This window comes from Phoxinus phoxinus (assembly GCF_949152265.1).
Source record: "Phoxinus phoxinus genome assembly, chromosome: 22".
Classification (NCBI taxonomy): domain Eukaryota; kingdom Metazoa; phylum Chordata; class Actinopteri; order Cypriniformes; family Leuciscidae; genus Phoxinus; species Phoxinus phoxinus.
The window spans coordinates 6,014,989-6,033,268 of record NC_136897.1 but is presented as its reverse complement, the minus strand read 5'-3'; the positions used below and the strand labels follow the sequence as shown (position 1 = coordinate 6,033,268).

Genomic DNA, 18,280 nt, shown 5'->3' with positions numbered 1-18,280 from the left:
TTGTGCATGCGGTGTTGTACGTGCACCGTCAGCTGCTTGTGCTGTGTTCACTAAAAAGGGATTGGAGTTTTGATTCACCAAAAAAGGGAATGGTTCATAGTCAGTTGTTTGGGAATCGGTAGGATTAGAATGGTAACGCTGTATGGTTTTGAGTCACTAAAACGATTTGGCTCATTGTGTATTAGTTGGACTATACTGGTTGTGCTGTATGGATTTGATTCACTGATAAGAATTGGCTCATAAGGGTCATTCCATCAAGAATCTGTTAGACTACGCCGTTTGTGCTGTATAGATCTAAATCATTAAAAAGAACTGACTCATAAGAGTCATTTGTTCTGGAATTAGATGGACCAGGTTTTGATTCAGTAAAAAGAATCATTAACTCGACTGAATGTTGTTTGGTTACGCTATTTCTTTTTGAAATCTGGTTCTTAATAAAAGTATTTTCTAAACCCTTATGCAGTAAAATCACTGTAGCGCATTGCCCTCTTACAGCTGCAGTAAATATTGTTAATAAAATATATTTTAAATTCTATCTATATATATTTTTTTAATCTTTAAAAAATAATAATATTATAAGCAGACAATATCTAAATAGCTGGTAGAATGCAGTAGGAGACCTTAAGTGCCAATGTGATTTGTACTGTGATGACATCATCACACCAAGCCACATCAAACTGCCAATACGAGGGACGCTAATGCAGGCCAGCGAACACATACTTTACTCTCTAAATTAGGTTGGGCGGGAGGGCAATAAAATTGCGACCACCAAATCAAACAATATTAATTGCACTTAAGGTTGAAAGACATGCAAAACTCTGATAACTTGCATATTTGAGGCTGGGTGATAAAATCGGTCTCAAGTGTGCATGAGAAGTGCCAGGCGGCCATAATGATAAATCAGAATTGCAAAGAGAGACACAAGCAGCCAGTGATCAGACCCAAGAGAGAGAGAGCTCGTCTCCATAATGCCCTGTTCAATCAATACAGGAACGCCCTTTACACGCTTCTATGACAGACGGCCCACCATTCCTCCTCTCCACCCGACCATGATTCTTCCTGCTTTTCCCTCGAAGTAAAGACTACCAAAGTCCAGATAAAGCTCATTTTAGACTTCCAAGAGCTGTGGGTCAATGACCTGATCCTCTTTTTTTTTATTAATTTATTTAAAAAATATATCAGTGTACTGCATTTGAATGTATTTTTTAAATAAATGAATAAAAAAAGAATCTCTTGTTTTTTTAATTTCTGAATTAAAATTCATGTTGAGAGCATAAAGTTAAAAAAGTCCTAAAAGTCAAAACTGCTTCAGCGCTTATTAATGGAAAACTTTTGTCTTCCAAATCAAAGTCATTAGGCCAACATGAAGAAACAGAAAAACAGAAAAGGACCTCAGCAGACCCTAAGAGTAGGTCATGTCAAGATCAATACAGAAATTCTCTTAAAATATCAGATCATTTGACCTTTATTATGGAAAGTCAAGCTTAGTTCATATTGTAATGTCATGTGGTGTGACTCCCCCAAAAAGTTACCTTTATTTCTTTAATAGAATGACTATGTACATGCTGATATAATTATACTTTTTACATGTTGGTCACACCACATGACATTTTAGCACCATTAACTTAAATTCCTTTTTAATCTAGAATTTTCTTCTTTTTTTTTTATCATGGACACTTTTATACACCAAAACACCAAAAGCAAAATACCATAAAGCATCACAAATCTTGGGCCACTTGAAATGTATAGCATTATTCAAACATTGCTTGAATGTTTCTTCAGACAAAGTCCCAAGTAAGAGTGCAATTTAAAAAAAGTTGGCGTAGCCGGCAAAATAAAGCAAGTAGGCTAGAGTTGTGAGCTGGTGGAGCTGGTTTGTTTAGATATGGAACAGACGTTGGAGAGAGATTAGCTGAGGCTCACCTCCACAGGGAATCTCCTGCCATTGATGCTGTGCTCCGAGCCGTCAGAACCATTGCTCTGGCCCCAGTGGAACTCCACCTTCTCCGCTTTGAAGCGGCCCGGTAGCCCGGCTCCTCTCACAAAATAATCGTCCTTCAGGAAGATCGCCACTGTGAGGTGCAGAGTAAAGGAAAGACGGTCAAACAAGGAGAAAAAGAGAAATAAAGACCACTTTCTTGGCATGTACATTAAACAAATGCATTCCAAGCATTGACTGAAAATAGACTGGAGGACACTTCCTTTCAGTATTTATGATTATTCCTTTAGCTTCCTTAGGCACATGGGCTGAATATTATACACAATTCCTTTCTGCTGTTGCCCTCAGAAGGCCAGGTCTCAAATGAAGCTGTAATTTGGCTGAGAGACGACATTTCCCCCTCACATCATTTCAAATTGCTTTTTTTCATTCCTTTTGTTATTTCATAAAACAAGAGCCTTAAAAAAAAGTGGGGAACCGATAGCGAAAGCTCTTCAGTCAAAGAGCATTTAGAATCACAAATTGGTCTTTCGCACCAGGACCGGACTTTAATTAATGGGCGTAACCTTAAATAGCACAGCCTTTGTTGGACAGATTTCTTTTTCTGATTGAATTTCGGAGTGATTTTTACTTGCCGCTTGCCACAAGAGATTTGTGTCCTATTTAAAAGAACGGCTCCTCTGAAACCTCACTTGTAATCTTAGCGAAACAGGCTAGTGTCCAACCATTGAGATATTGAAGCAATCAACTGGTGGCAGTCTGAATCCGTCACCACAGCAACGGCGAGTGACGACTCGGAGGAGCCAGGGGCAAAAGTAAGACGCATGACACGCTCGAGCACAAACACACACTCTCAAGCCTGGGAAAAAACAACGCCGCTCTCTGTCCTTCTCTCGACTCCTCTTTAAGTTGTTTGGTCTTTTGTTGATTTTTTGACGTAATCCGACATGAGAGGGAGAATCAGTTTCATTAGCTATTCCGGCTTTGAGCTTCATGAGCTTTAACAAACAGCCAGGAATTAGACGGCTAAGCCAGCAGGACCTTGGAACGGCAGCTTGTGAAAACTAGGCCTCGCCTGCCAGCAAATCCTTGATCAATGCAAATGTTTCTTCAAGGTTCCAAGATCTCATGAATTTCTTAAGTTTAATTTGGTGGGGGTCTGTGAGAAGCTTGTGTATTGGCCAGTCCAGCAACACACACGCTTGATCGCTAGCAAAAATGCCTCTAGGTTTGGAATAACATACTGCTTTTACTTTTTCTGCAGTATATGGCATGTATACTGTGCACAGTAGGTGATATTTCAGTATGCATGGAACAGAACAAAGCACACTGAGTGAAATACTGTTTCAACACAACAAATGGATTTGACTGCCTAAAAATAAGGCATCTTTATAGAAAATTGGATTAATACGCATTTTAACCTATCATTGTTTATTTTATTACATGTTTATAATATGTGTTTGTTATATTTTTATAATAAATAATTAATTTATCATTTAATTTAATGTTTTTATTCAATTAAATGATCGTCCAACACAATATTTCAAGATATGGTCTCTGGTATGTCTGCTGTAATTATTACAATGCTGCTTCTTTTCAAACTTAGGATTGTTGATATATTCAAAATAATTAACCAGGATTCATTATGTAATTGTAGAGGATTCAAGATTAGCTAAGTTTTTCAATAAATAAATAAAATGTGTTTTAAACTGTTTTTAGCATTCATATTAGGTTCTTTTGTGGGTGTTTTTTTAATATAAGAAAATAATTTTAAGCCTTGTTGAGAACCACTGGTGTACACTGTATACTGTAAAATGCGCAAGCACGCTAGCATTCCTTTGCAAAGACATTCAAGTTCTTTTTTTCACACTTATTCCTTTTCCGGACGTCCCTAATGAGTGTTTCGCTCAAGGTGAGAAGGTCAAGGGTCACTTGACGTTGTAGTCGTCCATAGAGAAAATGATTTAAAACATTGATTGAGTCATGCATAATTCAGAGGTGCCGGGTCTGTAGGTTTATTGTGCCGCCCTGTTCCAGGTGATTATTTCTCTGATAAAACACTCATGTGTCAGTTATAAATAGCAGAGCAGCTCTCCATTATTCATGGGACAACAGCGGGACATTTGTCTTCCTCTGCACGGATTATGTTAAGGAGGGAAATGCTGGGCAATTCGTGTCTGTGTAAACTTCCTCAATACACTCCGCTGCAGTACTGCTTAATGGTGCAAGACTGTAGCATGAAAACAGAATTCGGGTGTGAAAAGTTCAGGGGGAAGATCGCATCATAAAAGCATGATAGAGCTCGAAAGTACAAGAGTTGAACACTTCCATTCAATGTGACCTATCATTTATACAAGTCAATGGCATGGGGCAGCAACTGGCACGTGTTTCTGCAGCATTGAGTATTCCAGCGTATTCTTTATCCATTCCATTCCCCTACCCAATAATTGTTTTGTTCTCAAGTCTCTAATAAAAATATTGAAATATATAAAATAATTCCAAAATTGGAAACACTTATTAGAAATACTTTTAGAGAGTGATAACTTAAATATTCGTCTTTGAGCAATGCTATCACATGGCTTTAAAGGTAGGGTAGGTAGGATTTATATAAAAACTTTTTACCAAATTTGATTAAACTTTCTATATATATCAATGCATAATTAAAATGTAAGTACTCTGATAAAAAGAGTATAAAAATCGAGTGACTCTAGACCGTTTAATCTTCATTAAACACAGCTCATTATTTCCATTCGGGACGAATCACAGGATTGGCTTGCGCGACTGTCACTCTCCGTCGCCATGACTACCGCCGCTATTACTGGCTCTGCCCACGTGCGCGCAGTCGCGCACCCGTTTTTAGGTGGGAGTGAATGGAATTAATGAGCTGTGTTTATTGAAGATTAAATACACTAGAGTCACTCGGTTTTTTATACTCTCTATTTCAGAGTACTTGCATTTTAATTATGCATTGGTATATAAAGACAGTTTAAACAAATTTGAATAAAAGTTTTTTTTAGACAATTCTGACCTACCCTACCTTTAAAGGGCTTTTCAGGTAATTTTAAGACCCATTTTAAACCCCATTCACTTTTTAATAGCCAAAGCTGAGTTTCTCAAAAGCATCGTAAGCCTAAGAAAATCGTAGAACATTTGCAACCAATGGCTCACGATGCTTCTGAGAAACGAAACCCAGGACATTCTGTCTTATATCTGATGACATGATAGATCAATTATATTTTGTCTGGTGAACTATCACAGGCTGTCTGTATCTGTGCGCATTTACCAGTTTTGCCTGTATTCTTCATTGACGTCTTGTTGGACGACTCTGCATCAAACCCGTCCAATGTGAGTTCCTGGTACTCCATCGAGACCTTAGTGTCTTGGTCGGCTATATTGATTGGCGATTGGTTTCTCTCCTGACACTCAGGAAAAGCTGCCGTCCACCCTGTATCTGGTCCGTACGTCCCTGCAGAAGAGAGAGACAGTAAATCAATGGATCATCACACTGCAAACAGAAGCCGAATCGCTCCCAGACTCACTTTATATTTCATAAATGCCAGTCAAAACACACTAGAGCTGTCCTGAAACGTCCATCTGTCTGTATGTCCGACTAAAAAAAAAAGTAGTCACACTTTAATCTAAGACCTTTGAACCACACAGACTAAAGCAGACGTGAAGTTTGTTTTACGAATAAATAATTATTTGACAATGCTTTTTCTTCTGAACCTCAGATTTCCTTCTTGACAGAGAGTGACCAAAAGGTATCTAGCTACCAAGCAAACAGTTTTTAGCTAGCTGTGATCATATTTAGCAGTAACCGCATGCTGGGTAAAAGCGATATCTCAAAATGTACGAGGCCCATTTATACTAATTTGTTCCTCCATGGTCACAATTGAACTAAAACAAGGGAACGAGTTAGCAAAATGAGGCCAGGATTCAGTTAAAATGAAAGAACAAATGAATGTTGTGAACAAATTCTTAATTCTTTGCTGCAATATATTTTTCTTCCCCCGCATGTCATGGTCAGGCCACTATATATAAGAAACTGGAGTATTTACATTTAAATAATCTAGCCCAGCAAGCATTACTGCTAACTTTGGAATGCTACAGTTAATGCTACACAACAGTTAAAAAAAAAGCTGCTTCCAAAGACACAAAAGTTACGAAATTTCATAGTCACAATACTAACTTAAATAGATTTTTCTGTATAATCAGAGTAGCTCAGTTGCTTTCAAAACAAGTTATTTGGTCCAAAAATCGGAATTATAGCGTATTACAGTTTGAAAACAGCTTCCTCAACACTGTGCAAAACTATCAGTGATCAATGCCACGCAGTAGAGACCCTTGTCATCTTATACATAATAAAATAAAAGTATGAGCAGACAATTTTACTTCAGCGCACAAAATGAGACAAGCAAACAAGACAAGGATATTTTAAGAGTCCATTAAACAGTTTGAAGTACCGCTTTGGCTTTGCTTACAGTTAAAGCCTGCCAAATCATAAATGCACCTTTCAGAGCAATAACCTGATGAGACACTATAGTGCCAGAGTGTGAGTATGCAAGTGTTTCTTCTCTCTCAGACTCGGTGAGAGGTGAGCAGTGGTCCACAAACAGCTAAACAGAACGTCCATCCCTAATTGAAAGCAATCCTCAGCTACCGGCCTTTAAGATGTATTTGTCGACAATTACCCAAGCCCTGCAAGCATCCGGACTGATCCGAAATGCGTATTTCATCAAATTAGGATTCATCCTCCTCAGCCTCTGCCCTCACGGCAGCCTTGGGGCATATTGATTGGACAGGTCTGGGTTTCATATGGAGTGCTATAGATCCGGGCAGCACTGCTGGGTAATGAAAGAGAGCGAGGACTTGCGTGTGAAGAGATTACTCACTCCTTAATGCAGGCCTAACAGGGTTAGAAAAACTGCACACGCAAACTTAATCCCAACCACACCTCAGGATACGCATCTCAGATGAGAAAAACAAAGGTCCGAGTACATAACCCTGCCTCTGAGCAGAAAAATAGAGATCGGTACTATTTCTTTCTTATTTGTTTTGCTGGCTTTATGGTTTTGTTTGTTCCGTTAGATGCATTTTTCATTTGTTCACGCATTAAGGTCTGTCCAGTTAACATTAGCATATTTATGATATTGTATTATCCTGTCTGTTTTAGGCCCAAAACGTACTCGACGACGCAGATGCGTTTATGCAAATACATGAGTGCAAACACTTCTAGTACGCCAACCTGACTACACATGTTTTTTTATGTTTTAAAAACATGAAAAACAAGTTTTTATGACAGCCACCTTTTAAATGTTTATATTTATATAAAAAACAACAACAACAAATTGGAGTATAACAATTATGTGTATGTTCGTATAAAACTTTTATTTTATTTTATTCAGAAAAATTTACATTTACTGTATCTAATATAAACAAATGAATCTATATCGAATTGAATTGAATCGAATTGTAAGCTTGTGAAGTGAATCGAATCATGAAATTTGTGTCAATGTCCAGCTCTACTTGAAACACTGAAAATAGGACTGACTGAATTCTGGAAAACTGAACAGAATGCACTTCACTTGCTCACAGCCTCATTTTCATTTGTATCAAATTAAATATAGCGTCTACTTTAGGGTCCATAGTAAGCATTAGCAGAAATTGTCTTCTTCTACAGTCAGCTGTCGCTTTAATGTCAACTACTGCCAAGGCAGAACATCGTTTTCTGAGCAAGCAAGTTAAACTGTATATGCATTATTACGTATAGTTTGATACTTGAACAACAACAAATCTGGCACAGACATCGCTATCGCCCCCTTAAGTACCGGAGTTGCTACTACATTAGCACAAGACAACAGGATCACATTTTTTAATGCCATGAACAACCATTTGCATTTGTTTACTTATTTACTAATACTAATAATGATAGAATAATTGTCTATCAACTTAACCAGCAATCAATTCAGCCCTCCCTCCCTCCCTCTATTCCTCTCCTTTAGTAAAAACACAGTGGCTGGTACAGTGGATGGAAAGCTATTCTTGCGAGGACAGAGGGGAAGGTTCAACCTATTCGAACATTAAATAGTTGTGAGAGATCTCAGCCTCCCACTGTTTTGATTTACCCTTCATTCCTCCCTCTAGACAGAAAGGGAGGGAGCACAGACCAGGTGTCAAATCAACATTTCATTCACCTCTGACCCCTCTCTCAGCTCGATCAATACTGCCTCTGTTCACCGTTTCCTTCTCTTTTTTTTTTTACTTTGTTGAGAGAGAGAAAGAGAGTGAGAGAAGCTGATGGATCTCCTAAAATGAGATTACGTTTTGAGGCAAAAGACGTTAGCTTTGCTACGAGAACCCACAACCACTTTAACCATTGATTCTCTCAATCTTTAAAGAGATAGTTCACCTGAAATGAAAAATCTGTCATCATTTACTCAGCCATATGCCTTTCGAAACCTGTTTATCTGTCTTATTTTTTTTTCTGTGGAACACAACAATATATTTCTCCAAATAAAAGCAGATGGAAGCAGCTTGAACATTATGATAAATATTTTTCAAATATTTTTTTAATAGAATTTCATTCTTTTTTCTTCAATATTACATCAGGACATTTTTGGCATTACATTAAAAAAATCATTTACATCACCAAATATCATTTTACTTATACTATAAGGTTGCATTTTACTGTATTTTTTAACAAATCAATAGATGAAGACATTACCCATATGTCATTGAGCCATACACTAATTATATATATTCTTTGAACAAAACACGAAGCATGAAAAATAAAAAAGATTTATAAAACAAAGAGAAGGCGGACCAGAGAGTTTCTTCCCCACCCCCTCGTCCCTTTCAGAACGCTTCCGAAACAAGACGTGCCACTCAAAAATTCATCTGACAAGTACAACCATGCCCTCATCAAAATGTGTCAAAGGGAGACACTGTAAGGAAAAGTGCTTTTCCGCTAATGCTGCTGTTCTCATGCATATTTCACCAGGAACTGTCTCCAAATCTCCAGAGAGCCGACGTGATATAACAAGATTTAAGAATATTGAGTGTAAATATACCTAAATGTTGCGTTTGGCCCTCAGAGACAATGTGCTTTTCACTTAATTAGCAACAATTCTCCACACAGCTGTGTAATATACTGACCTCAAACCATTCAGACTGATGCAGACAAAGTGAGCGCAACAGTGTAATTTACGATGTGAACAAAAGTGCGTTTGTGCAAGAACATCTGAAGAGCATTTACATTATGTTTGCCCGATATCAGCACTGCGGCTCGATAAACAAACATGCCATTTGGAAGATTGTGGCAGTTCGGATGGGCAAGAGAGAGACAAACAACGAAACATCTCCTGTGGCTTCTCTTAGGGTTTCTGACGTGTCTATGATATGTCACACTAAGCCTGTCTCTCGGCTGCAGGTGCATTAGTGATGGGTCATAAACACAGAGACACATGGGTCTGTGGTGTTTCTGGATTTACCCGGCTTGACTGCCAGTGAGCGCTGAGTGAGAAAGTTTTCTTATTCCCTCTCCATTACAGTACTCACATACACACACTCAACCCTTATGGAGAGTTTCAAAGCATGCTTCAAATGCACCGTGGACAGATTAAAACAGCGAATTAAATGCGGGAAACTATTTTAGAGTGCTTTTGTAATACTAATAATGAAATAATAAAACAGATAGATTTTCAATGTAATACTTTAGTTTAGAATAATTTTCATTATTGCTATTTTTAAAGAAATTGATACTTTTATCCAGCAAATATGCATTCAATTGATAAAAAATGGCAGTAAAGAATGTTAAAAAATATATTTTTCAAATATATTTCCAAATAATGCTAATTTGAGACTTTCCGTTCATCAAAGAATCCTGAAAATGCAGTATAACCATCTTATAATAATGATAACCATCTTATAACTAGTGATAATAATAATCATAATAAATAATTCTTGAAAACCAAATCAGCATTCAGGATAGAATTGTTATAATTTTTTAAGAAAATACATTAATACTAATATATGAAATATAAATGTTATGTTAATATATAGAGATGCCCAAGGGAAAGGCCATTTGAGTAACGAATGGTTTGCATTGGTCTGTTTATCGTCCTCCATAATGCACTGGACCCTATTAAAGAGGTGCTTCCTTTGACACAACTTCTACTTTCTTTAATTAGATCAATGATTGCGCTTAATTACTCAAATAGGCTCTGTGGCATCAGCGCCAAAGCGATCAAAGCTGAGCAAGAGAGAGACCTGCATGGAGAAACTGAATCGTAGGCCTGTCATCGTCTCCACAGGGGCCGGTATTAGCATAACGTGCATTAGAAATGTGACAAATAAAAGCACTTTTGGGAAAACAAACCAGGAAAATAATTACGAATCAAGTGGCGTAAACACAGCCGAGTGCTGCTGACACTTTGGAAGTCTTTGATCCATGTGAGAAGAATCCCAATGCAAATTCTTGGGAAGAAACAAAAAAAGAGGATACGTTTAATATTGCAGTAGCCCCATGCTAACAGGCTAACAGCTAATGAGTGAAGTGTCTATGCTGATACCTCTCTGAATGACTGGTTTGTGCATCTTTTATGCGTTGAGAGCTGTTACTAGCGAGATTGTACTCCAGAGAGCTCAATTTGACTGCATAAATACAGCCAATCTTTCTCCCTCTGAAACCAGTCACCTTGGTTATGATGGACGCAGCGTGGTGTTAGCGCTTGGCTGTTTGAAGTGCAGAGGTGGACAGGGTAAAAGTAGCTTGTCTGGCGGAATCTTGCGCTGTGTTAATTAGAAGTGGCGTGTGTTTATGTTTGTGTGTGAGTGTGAGTGTGTATGTGTCCAGGCAAGAAGAGAACGCTGGCTGTAAACCCAGTGGGATTTGAAGCCCATGAGCAAAAGCTGTCAAGAGCGACTGGAGATCCACACGCTGTCAGAGAACATTTCACGGCAGCCAGCAATAGACTCAACAGGCATGCACACATAAACAAAGAAAAATAGACACATTCTCAAAGAGTCACATATATTTTCACACAGAGTGGTGCCTCAATCTCATGAAAAGACAGATTTCACACCTCACACAAACTTTATGTCGTCTTTGTGTCATCCACACGTTGTTACAATTGTATTCTGGGTACACAGGGGTGCCCAGATTACATTCCACTCAACGTCTGCGGCCCAATTTGCATGCTATCCATCCTAAATTACATGCGAGATTGGAATTAGCATGTCCCAGATCATAGTACGTTGGAAATAGCATGCCAAAAGTACCCAGATGGTATGCTATTATTGGATTTTCGGGAAATCATTTTTGGATAATATTTCCCACAACCCCTTATGCAACGGAAGAGAAGGATTGACGGCTCTTTGCTGACTCTGCTAAATGCAAAGGATGCAAAGCAGAAGCTGCAATGGCAGTTTTAATAAAGCAATAAAACTGTGCGTTACATTGATTTCACCACAGCTAAAGGGTGTTCTAATGCACAATGCAGATAAATACTAGTAAATAGTTACTTTTATTACATTAGTATAAACAACTCTCCTGCCAATTGGATCTAAAATATAACTACAAAGCGGCAATTTCGTATGAATTTGTACGATTTTTAGAAAAAAGAAAAAAAAAAGTCAAAATCAAACCGTCATTGGGGTGTAAGCAGAAAAAACGTACAAATTACACAATTTAGCCACCAATTCGCTAAAACACAAAATAGTTACGAATTGCCATCAGAATGTGTTGCTTCTGCAAACAAATCCATTCAATAGCGCAACTGTAGGCTTTATTGTGGACAAGCAACAAAGCAACTTATTCATATTAGAATGTGGGCTAACATGAAATCAGCATTCTCAGTCTGAACATTTTTATACATATGCATGAAGCTATGTGATGTATTAAAAAACTATAAGGTAATAAATGCAGATAGATGCTAACGCTTAACCTACATGTCAGTGCTAACAGTCAGGGGACATGCGATTTGAAGATGTGTAATATCTCAATCCTGGTGTTGTGTCTTACAACACACTCAAAGCAAGCATTTGTATAACCAGCCCGGTCTCACCCCAAAACGTCACATACTGACGCGTCTTGACCATTCGGCAACATACGACGAAAAGGGTACCCTTTAACGTCCATATGAGACGCAGACATAAGCGCACCAGCAGCGCCTTCTAGCGGTACCCTACCGCATACCTAAACCCAACCATTCCCGAATCGTCACATATGGACGTTAAAGGGTACCTTTTTCGTCGTATGTTGCCGAATGGTCAAGACGCGTCAGTATGTGACGTTTTGGGGTGAGACTGTGTTAGTATAACCAGCAAGATACACAGTTTCAGTAAATGCGAATTACAGTAATGCAGTTTGTCTCTGATACTCCTGTTGAACTCTTCAACCAGTTTCGACAACAATGTAAGAGTTAAATAGACAACTTAAATAGTCCTTAAATACAAAAACGGATGCTACATGTCTAAAAACTGTATACCATAAAATATCTGCCATATTCTAAATGAACTCTTTGATTGAGAGGGGGTATTTGGGGGTGTTATCACAGCAGGAGATTTTGGTCTATATAAAAAGTATTTACATGTGTCATTGATTCATAAACCTACAAGCATATTTCTCTTAAAGCATATTTCATAATCATAATAGACTTCACACTGACCTTAAAATGCAGTTTATTGAACAAACCTTGTAATGTTCTTTCTTCTGAAGAAAAACTCTACTACATTATTAAAATTTCACAGTGTTTTATGACTTCCTTAGAGCAGATCCTGTTTTAAGAAACCTAAATCCAGCACGAAGAATGGCTGGGACAAATGCAAGTGCTAACTACATTACAGCGAGCAGCCAAACTCCTCATTTGAGGAAAATAGTATTTTTTATTAGAATAAAATCCCTTAAGTTTCTTTTTTCATCCTACCTCACCCAACCTTTCTTTCGATTGCATTCGGTTTTCATTCTCTATTGTTTGATATAGTGACATTGTCCTGAGATTTTTCCTTATTTTGCAATAAATAAAAGATAATGAAACACCCTTGAGCAAAGAAGGAAAATTTAATTCCAACAATACTTCAAACGGATTTAACCGAGTTAGAGAGGAAAAGAAAACATCGGCAAAAACAAAGCAAGCTGGAGAGAGAAAACTCCAATACATATCCAGGCAAGTCCCTTCGGCAAAAAATCATTTATTAAGCAACAAACACGACTGGGTTTCAATTTTAGAGATATTTTCTCGACCTATGCCACCATTACTGGTTTCTCTTTCTTTTAAAAACACTTAAAAGCATTTTCAACTATATATATATACTTTTGCAATATATACTTGCAAAATATACTTTTGCAAGGCACTATATATATATATATATATATATATATATATATATATATATATACAGTGCCTTGCAAAAGTATTCAAACCCCTTCTTTTTTCATAACATTTTGTTATGCCGCTGTAACATATGTTCAGTTTAGTCCAGTTTGCACTTTGTTTGCCTTTGTCCCTAATCTTTATTTAAGTCACTCGTTTAGTTTAGTCCCATTACGCCCTGTTCTGTTTCTTTGTCCAGTTATAAAGTCAGACCTGTGTGATATAAACTCAATTGCGATATAAAGTTATTATTTTTTTCCTCAGAATTGGACTTTAAAACTCACAGTTGCGAGTTTATATAACAACTCAGAAAAAAAAAGTCAGAATTGCAAGTTATAAACTAAAGTTATAAAAGAAAAAAGTAAGAATTGCGAGCTTATATCAAGCAATTCTGCATAAAAAAAGTCAGAATGGCAAGATGTAAGCTCGCAATTGCAATAAAAAAAAGTCAGAATTATGAGATAAAAAGTCGCAATAACCCTTTTATTTTTTATTTAGTGGTGGAAACAAGTTACACCATGACGACAAATCAGAAAAACAGAACTGTGAGAAATGTTGCAAATTTATTAAAAAGGAAAAACAGAAATTAGTACCGGTACATTGCATAGGTATTCACCCCCTTAACGCAGTACGTGTTGTCATATGTAATTTTAGAGTAGAGACGCGCTGTCTGCGTCAAGAGCAGCGGCGACTCGATGTTGTCATCAATGTTAGACCAGCTTAACTCTGCTGCATGGAAGATGGCTGTCCTTTATTGTAGTTAAAGTGATCTTCTACATTTCTTGTCTTTTGGGAGTCATCGTTCGTATGTACGTTTATGTTAAGATGTGATTCAAATATGTTGACTGTATTTTATGTTTACAGCAAGATTTTATTCAGATCCTTATGCTGATGAGAACTGTGCATTTTTGCGGTAACTATCAGGCACACGTTGCACACACAATGTTGCGACTCAACTAATTTTAAAATATAATTCGAAGTGGTACCCAGTATACAGTTTGAGATGTCAGTGTATGTACGCAATCCCATGCACTATTTCAAATGTGCCCATTGTACGCTAGCAATATTATGGTAAATTCCTACTTCTCTATACTTAAATTCATACATTTATTGAATCAAATTCTCTTTTCAGTTTTACCCTACTTCCAGTCATCCATTAAACAAAGTGCACTGGGTATCTGCTTCAGTGTGGTGATTGGCAGAGTTATCTGTCTGTCAATATAGGCAAAGCACATTGGGCTGGCAGAACACAGTACTTAGTTAAAGCACCTTTACAGCCTCGAGTCTTCCGTATGATGTGACAAGCTTTGCACATCTACATTTGGCGATGTTCTGCCATTCTTCTCCTCAGATCCTCTTAAGCTCTGTCAGGTTGGGTGGGGACTGTAGGTAGACAGACATTTTCAGGTTACTCCAGAGATGTTTGATTGGGTTCAAGTTTGAGCTCTGGCTGGGCCACTCAAGGACATTCACAGAGTCACTCTTCCATTGTCTTAGTTGTGTGCTTTGGGTCATTGTCCTGTTGAAAGGTTGCCAGCAGCCATATCACCCTGTAGCCCAAGGCTGGTTGCCCACTGAAGCTATGCAGGGCTGAGTCTGGTCAATACCTGGATGAGAAAACTAGGTAGCTGCTGGAAGAGGTGTGCGCTCATCCTGTGGTCTGTGTGGGTCCTAACACCCCAGTAGAGTGATGGGGACAATATACTGTCAAAGAGTACCGTCCTTCGGATGAGACGTTAAACCGAGGTCCTGACTCTCAGTGGTCATTAAAAAAATCCCATGGCATTTCTCGTAAAGAGTAGGAGTGTAACCCCGGTGTCTGGGCCACATTCTCTCCAATGGCCCTTGCCAATCATGGCCTCCTAATAATCCCCATCCATTGAATTGTCTCTATCACTTTCTCCACCTATAGCTAGTGTGTTGTGAGCGCACTGGTGCCGATGTACTGTGGCTGCCGTCGCATCATCCAAGTGGATGCTGCACACTGGTGATGGTGGAGGAGAGACCCCGACATGATTGTAAAGCGCTTTGGGTGTACAGTAGTCCATATGAAAAGCGCTATATAAATGCCACATTCATTCATCCTGTTGGAAGGTGAACCAGTCTGCCCAGTCCGAGGTTGTCAATGCTCTGGAGTAGGTTTTTATTAAGGCTAACTCTATATTTTGCTGCGTTGAGCTTTACTTCTACTCTGACGAGTCTCCCAGTCCCTGCTACTTAAAAACAGTCCTAAGCACGATGCTGCTACTTCCACACTTTACTGTTAGGCTGATAATCAGTGCATGGTTTCCTCCATACATGATGCTTGGAACTGAGGTTCATCAGACCACGGGATATTGTTTCTCACAGTCTGAGAGAGAGTCCTTTGGGTGCTTTTTTTGCTAATGCAGAGTGGGTTTTCATGTGTCTTCACTGAGGAGATGCTTGAGTTTGGCCACTCTACCATAAAGCCCAGATCGGTGGAGTGTTGCAGTGATGTTTGTCCTCCTTTTACATTTTTCCTATCGCCATTTATTATCATAGAGCTCAACCAGAGTGACCAGTTTCTTGGTCACCACTCTAACCAATGCCCTTCTCCACCAATTGCTCAGTTTGGCCAGGAGGCCAGTTCTAGGAAGAGTCCTGGTTGTTCCAAACTTCTTCCCTTAAGGATTATGGAGGCTACATTCTTCTGTGAACCTTCAATACAGCAGTTTTTTTGTAGTCTTCCCCAGATCTGTCTCGACACAATCCTGTCTTCTGAGCTTCTGAGTTTTTTTTACCTTGGCTTGGCTTTTGCTCTGATATGCATTTTCAACTTTTAGAGATTTTTATTAAGAGGTGTGTGCCTTTCTAAATCAGACCCATTCAATTGAATTTGCCACAGGTTAACTCCGCTTAAAGTGTAATATCTACAAGCGAAATTGGAATGTTCCTGAGCTAAATGTCAAGTGTTTCAGAAAAGGGTATGAATACTTATGCGATGTAATTACTTCACTTTTTTATTTTTAAATAAATTTGCTAAATTATCACACATCTGTTTTTTTTTTTCTTTGTCATTATGGTGTATGGAGTGTAGATTAATGTGAAAAAAGTGATTTAAAGTAGTTTAACATAAGATAGCAACAATGTGAAAAAAATGAAGGGGCTTGAATACTTTCGCAAGCCACTGTATACAAGGACCACTAATGGACCAGGGTTCTTTGAAAATTATGAGATTTCACAGCCCTTTCCTCTTCTGTTAAAAATTACAAGAAATGTGTCATCATCTCTATGATTAAAATAGTCTCAAAATACATTAAAGCTCAACAAATATACTTCAATTTAAAGAGAAAAAAAGTACTATCTAGCTCTAATGTCACGCATGCTGTCAGAGACGTCTGATTTGGCCCAATGTGACCAGTGGCTATGTCTGATCTTCGTTAATTTACCATTCAAAAATAGATAATGTTCCATTTCAGGAGAATGGAGATAAATTATGACTATAAAAGCAGAAAAGAATGGGGAGGAGACGGAGGGCAATAATCAGAAAATGAGCACAACTCGCCGGTCCATTAACAACCCTTTAGCTTTCTGCATCTTTGCCCAAGGGAGAACTGGAATCTCTCATAACAGCGGGGCTACTTCATTGAAAGCTCTTTAAGAAAACATTAAGAGCAAGTTCTAGAATGTCTGGGGCAATTAAAATCAAAAGAACATGCTTATTAATGTGAAGACGTTTTGCCATTCTTCCTTATGGCTTCACTCATTCATTTATGGAGAGGTGCAAGAGTGTTCGAAATGTTTGAAATGAGCTTAGGTTGAAAAGTCATGCTTCTATTCGTGCACTGACATTTTTAGAGTTGATTAATTACTTAGCTTATGAATGATTGATCAGTTGTTTCTCACCTATCAAACATTAGCATTTAGCTTATAGATTTCTAATTAAACATGCTTTGGCCGTTCTGAAACCAAAAGCCATTAGTTACAGTTTATGCTACAGAAACAGCTAAATAAAGCAACCTAATCACTATCTTTCACCTAGATGCAGAGAGGCATGTCTCAGCTCTCCTCTTCACTGGTTTTTAGTGGTTTTAATTAAAAGATAAGGATGCTTTTACATTCAACAGGCATTTGGTTAACCCCTTCATCAACTTGTTTTAATACATATACACTGGTATACCAGAATATTTATTAAAATAAACTTATAATTATAATTAATTATAAGTATTATTATTATTATTATTAATGGTGCTTGCCTATAGGCAAAGCAACATTAGTGTTATTGCTCATACTTATTATTAATGGTGCTTGCCTATGGCAAAGCAACATTAGTGTTATTGCTCATACTTATTATTATTATTCTTATTCCGCCGCTTTTTTGACGCGCTACTCCTCCCGCAGCTTTTGTCACAGACCCCTGAATGAGGTGTCAAAACGTGCGGCCTATTCGGGAATGGTGTGCTATGACTTTTATAAGCGATCGGGGGTGCGGTGGTCGCCCCAGGGGCGAAAAAGTCGACGAAAAAACGCATAGACTTAACATTACGTCAAACTTTGACGAGTCATAGCTCAGAGTTGGGATTTCGTAGAAATGTGAAATTTACCACATTTGGAGAGGCTGGCAGGCTCTGTAAGAACATACCTCACAATGGGGTAAAAGTTGCACCCCTGGGGGGCAGGAGCGGCCCAAACTTTTCCTATTGACTTAACATGGTGTAGGACGTCCCATGAAATGGAGAGAGAGAGAGAGCAAGCGATTTTGTATTGAACATAACTCTGGATCACAGTGTCATAGAGACAAGGGGGCGGGCTCATTTTACTCAGACGACCAATCAGTCTCTCCGGATCATTGTGAAGCTATCAGGCCACGCCCCTAGCAACCATTTAGAGCACCTTAGCAACAAGTTCCATAGACTTCCATTGAAAGAGATCAAATGGATATCTCTGGATAGAAGAGTCATAGAAACATGAGGGTGGTCTCGTTTGACTCGGGGCAGCAAACAGCCAA

The 18,280-nt window shown here is 38.3% G+C and overlaps 1 protein-coding gene across 2 annotated transcripts in view; it reads right to left on the bottom strand.

Annotated features, from left to right (window-relative positions):
- ptprga (protein tyrosine phosphatase receptor type Ga) overlaps positions 1 to 18,280 on the bottom strand; it is a 280,191-nt gene that overhangs the window by 93,570 nt on the left and 168,341 nt on the right. For both annotated transcript variants that reach the window (XM_079597964.1, XM_079597965.1), the window contains exons 3-4: positions 5,223 to 5,405; positions 1,924 to 2,072 (exon numbers count right to left, since the gene is read on the bottom strand). In XM_079597964.1, coding sequence (XP_079454090.1) covers positions 1,924 to 2,072; positions 5,223 to 5,405 — 332 coding nt within the window. The remainder of the gene's footprint in view (positions 1 to 1,923; positions 2,073 to 5,222; positions 5,406 to 18,280) is intronic.